The sequence below is a fragment of the Hibiscus syriacus genome, unplaced genomic scaffold, assembly GCF_006381635.1.
Source record: "Hibiscus syriacus cultivar Baekdansim isolate YM2019G1 unplaced genomic scaffold, ASM638163v2 tig00000132_pilon, whole genome shotgun sequence".
In the NCBI taxonomy this organism is placed as follows: Eukaryota; Viridiplantae; Streptophyta; class Magnoliopsida; order Malvales; family Malvaceae; genus Hibiscus; species Hibiscus syriacus.
In genome coordinates, this window is record NW_024061764.1 from 1,233,550 (window position 1) to 1,242,118 (window position 8,569).

The 8,569-nt window shown below is 34.3% G+C and overlaps 1 protein-coding gene across 3 annotated transcripts; it reads right to left on the reverse strand.

Annotated features, from left to right (window-relative positions):
- Positions 1-1,150: 1,150 nt before the first annotated feature.
- LOC120130679 (O-fucosyltransferase 15-like) lies at positions 1,151-5,251 on the reverse strand. Of its 3 annotated transcripts, none has more exons than XM_039147941.1 (10): positions 4,645-5,251; positions 4,136-4,225; positions 3,910-3,973; positions 3,758-3,819; positions 3,540-3,628; positions 3,193-3,313; positions 2,947-3,090; positions 2,454-2,788; positions 2,091-2,331; positions 1,151-1,540 (listed from the first exon to the last, which is right to left on the reverse strand). In XM_039147941.1, exons 1-10 carry the CDS (start codon positions 5,086-5,088, stop codon positions 1,232-1,234), a joined length of 1,899 nt encoding a protein of 632 aa, XP_039003872.1. In that variant the 5' UTR covers positions 5,089-5,251; the 3' UTR covers positions 1,151-1,231. The 3 variants fall into 3 exon arrangements, with proteins under 3 accessions (XP_039003872.1, XP_039003819.1, XP_039003932.1); XM_039147888.1 differs by having other exon boundaries at positions 3,910-4,009; XM_039148001.1 differs by lacking the exon at positions 4,645-5,251 and having other exon boundaries at positions 4,074-4,185.
- Between the last annotated feature and the right edge of the window lie 3,318 nt (positions 5,252-8,569).

The following is an 8,569-nucleotide window of genomic DNA, read 5'->3' on the forward strand; positions in this document are numbered from 1 at the left end:
GCCTTTCTTTCCGTAAAACATGTTTTGGTTACGCATGTGTCTCACCATAACCTCTTCTCACTAAAATTCAATCATCTGCCAAACTAGTGTTGAATGACCCAAGATTGCTTTGGCTTTAGGTGTGCCGAAACTATGTGTTTCAAGAAATGCACTCAGCCTTCTGAAGAGGCACAACTTATATGGCCCTTTTCTTTCATTGTAAAAACATGGTAAATGGGGTTAACACTGAATAGAGACAAAGCTATCATTCTTCTGGCTATGAGTTTCAATTTATCTTCAAGTGAAGACAGATCAATATATTTTCTTGTTCTAATGGAAGGAGATGCAGCAGCATTTCATGGCGCTATGCTCTTACCTTGCAAACATGGGTTTGACCCGAAGATGTTTATTAAACAATACTTGAATTTGAATGTTACAAGGTCAACATAGGAGTGTGCAAATTCATATATCAAATTTTCTGAAATTTCGGATAACAAAAATAATGATCGTATCCAATCCAAAAGAATCGGATAAGCAACCCCAGTTACTATAATCTTTTCCTTTTTTCGAATGAGTTGCTATCTATATCTATTTGTAATGCATAAAAATATACAAGTAGTACGCATTAAAAAAACACCAAAAGCATATTTATTTATTTATTTTAATCACAAAAATCATTAGTCAAGACATGTACTGGAATTATAATTTGAGGGGATAGCCTTAATTAGCAAAAGCTGTAATGGAAAGGAATGTAGGGAAATACTACAAAAATCCCAAAATTTATCATGAAAATTACCGTGAAAGCTGAAAAGAGATTGAAGGGGCAGCAGATTCCCGTGAAAGATACTGATATACGACTACTCTCTACTGGGCTAAAGGCCAATTTATTTGCAAATAATTCGAAATTGATTTTTTCCTATTTCGTATTTGATTATCCAATTATTTAATCAGATATCTGATCCAAAATATCCCAAAAAAAATCAGATCGTATATTCAAATAATCAGATCGGATCACCAAATAAACTAATTGGGTTGTTCGAATGGGATACTTTTGCACACCCCTAGTCAACATCTACCAAAAAATACAGTTCCCAAAGTCATTTTCAGCATTCAACTCAAACGATGATCCAACAAGGACAAGTTTGGCCAACACTAAACAACAATGTACGATTAAGCAGAGTTTGATTTAAACAACAAAGAATGTTACATGTTTTAATTATAACATCTTTAAAAGTTATAAAACGGAAATGTGTCAATCGGTACGACACATACACTCTTTACACCGAGGATACCGGTAAACGCTTCTACCTTTGGGTCTACTCTGGACATTTTTAGTTTGCCTAACCGCCTTCCTCACTCTCTGCTCAAACACTTTCCACTCTATAGTATTGTTCTTTACAAAGATATCGGCTAATCTCCGCTTATTTGGGCGTATTGTAGGCATCTTCCCTCCACCATAGTATATTCGATAACCAGACACCAGAGATGACAACTGGCTACCAGAGTCCGTCATGGCAAATGCATCAGCTGCAGTGCAGGCAATAAAGTCCAGTGCTGCAAGCTACAGATGAAAGGCCACACTATGTCATTGCACTCGCACCAAGAATGATAGTAACCAACATTGTGAAGAGATAGAAAACCATTTGTCCTAATCTTACTTGTCTTAAAATGCTGTACAGAAAGTTCTATCAGAAATCTTAGTTATTCCGTAACTTATATCAGTGATCATTAATGCAGCGAGTTTGTGAAAACAGCCTGGAAACAAGCATTAGCAGCTTGTGCATACTGAAAAGAGCTAAATACCGAAGTAAATCCAAAAGCCCAAATTTCGGAAAAGACCAGCAGCCAGAGGAGCCAACAACTCATCAATGCAAAAATAGCAAAACTCTATGTTACTCTGACTCGGGTGTGGGTGTCAAATACATGGTCTGAACATGAGCAAGTAGAGTTAGACTTTTCTTATGTTTTACATGTATTTAAAAGATTCTTGGAGGTCATATTCCCATATCCGTGTGTTGGACATGGATGCTTCAAGAAAAATGAAGAGTCCAGCAACATAGGCAAATCCTACAGTTTTCATCAAACAAGAGGTGAAGATGCGACTATGTTACCTGAGATGAAAAGTTCATGAATGGTTCAAGTTCCGCAGGTGAAAGCAAATTCTCTTTGGTAACTAGATTAGGATACAAATTTGTCAAAGCAGCTAATCTTGATGTCCCTCCATATATTTGTGCTCCTGCGACATATATTTGAGTCTTACGGTTGAAACTTAGAGCAGCGAGCATAAGTATTGATTCTTCTGGTGATAATGGACATAACCCTTCAGATCTGAGTATGGCAGGGGAAGGTAACCTGAAAAAAGTAAAACAGTTGGTCTCAATATAAAACAATATTTTGCATGCTTCTCAAATTCAGAAGGAATGCAATGGTATTAATTTGACAAGAGACGAAAAAATACAAAAAATTATCCATACTTTTCTGTCTTCTTGAGCTCTGTTAATGCAGGAAAATGGATTTGTCGAAATGCTTCCAATTCTCGTCTCTCTTCTTCACCTCCACCAAACTCACATAATGAATGAGCTACCATGTCAATCTCAAACCTCAAATGCAAAGCCAGATATCTGGACGGTTTTTTGGCACGGTCATTCCTCTCAATTATAGCTGACACTGCATGTGGACCAACAAGATAATGATCTAATAGTCCTGGCTGAGCTGAATGCTTGTGCAATCTTTCAAGAAGTAAAGCAGCAGTTTCTTGTATCTTCGGAAGAAATTTAAGAGCATGAAAATTACATCTGCATCGAAGTCTCTAGATGAAGTTCCCAAATTAGGAAAAACAAATTAGGAAAGCAAAGGGCATAGCTATAAATTTTATGAACAAGAACTGATTTTAACATTCAATCAATGGATAAAGTTAGAACTAAAAGGAACATGCTATGGCCTCATATATTAAGGCTAGAAATTTACCTGCAACTGAAATGGTATTGGGTCAAATGCCAAACGATTCCCAAATCCAACGAAATGGACAACTCTTTTCTGGAGTAGGATAGGGAGAATGTTTTTCAGATAAAAGCTTGGTTTAGATTCCTTCATAACATCTACATCTGTCACCTGGAAAATCAAATAATGAACAATTACTATAAGACAAAACAACCTAAGACAAAAGCTGCAAGCAAAAACTATTCGGAACTTTATTTTGAGGACGAAACTCACAATGCTACCAATTGCCTCTAAATCTAGAGACTTTAGCTCTTCAGGAAGTTGTTTCACTATTCGAATATCCGGAGCCAGGTAGTTTATAAAATGCTCCTCCTGATAGATATCGCTGAATTGACTACAAAATTTAAAATAAATGCAGTTATTCTTCTATGAAGACTAAATAGAAGTCATTTCGGTAGATATTTTTATAAATTTAATCTAGGAAACAATGAATGTAATCTGAAAGAAAATTCCTTTCATTTAGTGTTCAAACATCCATCTTCCAAGGGGAAGAAACATAAAAAATGATTAAGATAAAAGTTATCAGCAAAAGAGAAGACAGGAACAAAAAGCTGCCTCACCTTACATCTTTCCAAACACTACTGTACATAAATTTGGGAACAACAAGAGTTGCATTAAGTAAGCGAGCAACTACTACAGCATTGCAGACCTGTCACCAACAGTAACATTTAGCAATAAAACACTACATCTGTTAAACTCAAAAGGCGAGGAAAGATGAAAGAAGCTGAGCTCAGAAGTCAGAACACATGCTTGAATTTCTGTAACTGGAATCACTTACAGCTACACGCTGCTGGTTTATTCCACCATTTGCAGTGATCATAATGTATCCATTCTTACCCTCTACAAAATAAAAAAAATTGTAACGTGAGAACTGAGCGATAGTATAAACTTACATCATGAAGTAAATATACAGAAGTCAAAGAGAGATACCATCAGGTTCCCAGTTACGTTGATCAGCACAGGGTCTCCAAGCAGAGGTAGGAACTACAGGTTCCTGCCATAAGTCTTTCGGTTCACGCTTACTTTGTCCCTTGTCATAACAAATTTTTCAATGAGAACATGGAAAACAAGAGAATAGAAATTAGAGACTGTACCAAAACAGGAAGTCCATCATAGAGAATGAACAAAAAAGATACCATTGCTTATATTTAAATACCTCGGCCAAAGCATGAGCAGCCAAAGCCAACAATCTTCCATAAATACCACTGTAATGTTTTTTCCCTTTACTAGGCTTTTTCACCTTTACCTGTAAAAGCCACAAAGGTAATGCTTTGGTGAATAAATTCATATCCTACAGAGAGTAATGCCAAATGTCCAGAGAAACTGTAAGCGTTGAGATCATGTCCGTTACTTTCCAATGCACCAACCATTACTATTCAAATGTGTATGAGTAATCCTTGAATTGTGGAAGTCACACTTGTGAAGGGCGATTAAAGTTGTGTTAGATAGTAAAATAAACGAAGTAATGGGGGGGGGGGAATCCAAACCCACATTATACGAGCTCTCTTTCATTTAGCAATTAATGCACTTCATTAAACCGAAGTTACTTATATTAATAAGGAAACAATGCAGCTAATCACCTACTAAAATCCATTATTTTCTTCACCATTACCATATTGTTAATAACTGTGACATAAATCTCACAGCAAATGAGAGTTGAGCTACCTGAGACTGAGGCTGAACAGAAACAGAAGAAGAATTCCTAGAAGATCCGTCACGGGGCCTGACCCGGTGATCTTGTAACCGCAAGAGCATAAACCAATCGACCAAGAAAAACAAACCCACCAAAGCAACCACCACTACGAGTCCTTTTACCCTTTTCTTTTGGTACCAAAGTTTAGCTCCTCTTCTCCTCACCTTCTTCGATTGCTTCTTTCGATCGCCCCATAATTTTCCCAACAATTCACCTACAACAAATGACGCCCCGCTCTTTTCACCGTTCAAGAACCGACTGGGGCCGAGACGGGGTGACTGGCTGGGGGACCCTTGACGGCTCCTAGGACTCGCCCAGAGGTCGACCCGGTCGGGGATCCGAATGGAATTGGGTTGATCTTGTTTAGATTCAGGAACAAGATCGTGGGAATTGTTTGTGTTGCTAGTTGAAGACATTAATTGGTGGGTTTAAAGGCTTAGATCCACTGCAAGAGAGTTAAAGAGGAGTGATTTTTGCTCAGGACATCACAGTCAGCGACGAAAACGCCGATTTATCTAGTGTGAAGTTAAGAGTGCGATTTTGCCGAACGTTGAAGGTGATGATAGGGATTTGGTTGTAATTTCTGAAATTCTATTCTGGGTCATCATCGGGATAAATCATTTCATTTTCTTAATTTAAAGTATTAATTTTTTAATATTTTTCATTAAAACCGAAAATATTAAGAAGAAAAAAACATTTTTTTTTGTTGTAACAGAAAATATTAAAAAATTAACATTTTAAATTATGAAAATGTTAAAAGGTTAACATTTTATATTACGTATAACCGGAAATATTTTCGATTACGTCTTTCTTTATTCTTAAATTAGGTTAACGTACGAATAACTATCAGAATATCCAATATCTTTAAGCCCAAATATAGCCACCTAAATAAGCCCAAACAAAGAGGATCGATAATCTGCTGAATCCATTAACGGACCCAGAAAACATCAGGAGCCCAAAGAAGAGGAACTGAAATTATGCAAGTATTTTATACTTGTGGAGGTGACTTAAATTTGATTAAATTAAATTTTAAAAAATGAGAAATTAAAAGAATAATTTGATATAAAGTATTTCGTAGGAAATGGAGTCGCCACGGTTTGAGCTTTTTGTAATTTGATATAATCCTTGGCTAGCTGCCAACGCCATGTTCCGACCCTACGATTCCCTTTTTCTTTCTTCTTTTCCTCAACAAACCATTCGTATTTGCAAAAGCCCTCTGTTTATCTTTGACCATTAATTAATTATATTAAATTGTGATAAACACCGTTAATCTGTGAACGTGGCCGTCTCAAACCCACGGATTCAACGCTGCATCCAGGGCAGGACAGCGGCCTGCCCGCTTCTTTCACCTTTTTGCTGAGTTGGAGTGAGTTCCTACCAATTGCTTTCTTTGATCGAGTGAAATATCTGAGTTCGCCTTCAGCCGACCACGCGGAACTCCCGATGTTTGCCTCTCACCAATGAACCAGATTGGTGGTTCAACTGATTAGACTACCAATTTCCAGTTTATTATTGATGATAAAAAACATTAAAAGTGATGAAATTAATTAAAAATATACATATACTAAATCAATAGTAATTTATATTATTTTAATAATACATTCGCCAGCTTGAACCAATTGATAGAAAGAAAAGAGTGGTAGTTTTGAGAAAATCAGCGTTTACAGTTGTACAGATACTGAATTTAAAAGTAAAATATTGATAATGAAAAGGAGATAGACGGGGTGACTTACAACTTCTTTTACTTTAGCGTAAATTTTACAGATGATCATTTAACTATTGTTTTTATTTATTTTGACTATCAATATTTTAATTTAATCAATCTAATCACTCAAATATTTAAATGTTTCAATAAAATCCCTTGTTGTTAACATTTAGCGGGGGATTTGACGTTTGTTAAAAAATTGGAATAATTATTCATTTAGTCCTCAATATTTACAAATTCTATTAATTTAATACTAATTTCATTTTGTTTAATAAATTTAATTCTCCAACGAGATAGTGGTACATGTCACAAACTAATTAAAGAGATATTTTTATTAATTTTAATTTATTTAATTCAAATGATTTTTTCTTCCGGTCATATGATGATATGTATCATTATATAATTGGAAGAAAAATGCATGCTATGAATTGAGAAAAGGGGGTTCAAACATACATCCCATAGAATGCTAGGAAACAAAATTGCCACTGGGCCAAACCCTAGACTTGTGAATTTGATACCAACACTATGTATATAACTTGTATTAAGTTATGCCAGTAAAGAAAGAAATATAAATAGATTGAGGAATTTTGAACCAAGGTCATCTAAGGAGTTTAAAAACACCTGAACCTTTGAACTAGATATATAATAATTGATTCAAATTGGATAGATTTTATTACATATATTTGAAATTGTAATTAATATAAGATTAAAAATAAAAATGAATTAAAGTATTTTTTATTTTTAAAGTTAATCATTTGATATTTATATATGATAATTTATTATATTCATTATTTATATGGGATAACTTCTAGTCGGATAAATATCGAATGGTTACCTTTTTTGAACCGGTATTTTAATTAAAATTTAAATTATTCATTTAAATATTTTAAAAAATAATTTATCAAATATAGATTCGGAATGATTAACATCTTAAAAAATATTACATTTAATTTTTAAAATAAAAAACCTTAAATTCATTTTATTTTTAATCTTATATTAATTACAGTTTAATATATATATATATATTAAAATATATCTTATTTTTATTAATTATTAGGTTTGGTATAGAGATTTAGGTGTTTTTAAACTCTTCAGATAGCCTTAGTTCGAATCCTCAAAATCATATTTATTTATTTTCCTGGCATAACTTAATATGAGTTGTATATAGAGTGTTAAAACCAAGTTCACATGTTTGAGGTTTGGTCCAGTGGTAATGTTGTTTCTCATTATTCTAGGGACACAGGTTTAAGCCTCCCCTTACTTTATTCATATCATCTATTTTCCTCCAATTATATAATGACATGTGTCGTTAACACTATGTTTGGAAGAAAAAATCATTTAAAATAAATTAATAATTTTTTTTAATTAGATGATGACATATATCATTATCTGATTAGATGATTAAATTTATTAAAAAAATAAAATTAACTCTAAATTAATAGAATGTGTCAATATTAAGGACCAAATGATTAATTATACAAAATTTTTAACAGCAACGTCATCTCCTCCATTAACCGTGAGTGGTTTGATTGAAATATTTAAATAGTTAGGTGATTTAATTGATAAAATCGAGATATTGGTGGTAAAAATGAAAGAATACAATAGTTGAGTGATCACCAGTGTAGTTTACTCTTTAATTTATTGTTCCTTTTGCGAAAACAAATCTTATGAACAGTGACCGCCATGCCACCGCCACGCATCTTACGCTATATCCACGCGGCAACATCACCAAACCTCAACCGCAACGCTCCCAAGTAGCCGTTGCAACACCCACGTGGCAGGATGCCGACAATGAAAGCTACCGTCACGCTTTCAGGTATTTTAATTAATAATTATAATAATAATAATAAAAAAAAAAAAACTCATACCCGTTGATTTGAAAGAAAGAAGACCCTACAAAACTTGACATCGACCCCAACTGCCAACTTGAACTAAACCATTTCCCTATATCTTTAAAATAGCAACAAATCACACCCCCACTAAATTATTAAAGTAATATTCCATTTCTTGTTCGTTTTGCTTTCTGGTTTTAGCTCCCATTATCAACGAGAACGAAGGGTTTTCCTTTTTTGGGAATTCGTTTCATTGTTGCGTGCGCTTCACTCTCCTGTCTAAGTAGTGGAGGAATGTTCTTGCTTTTATCGACTTCTTGATGAAAATCCAAACGTTCACCTAATTCCATCATCCAAAAG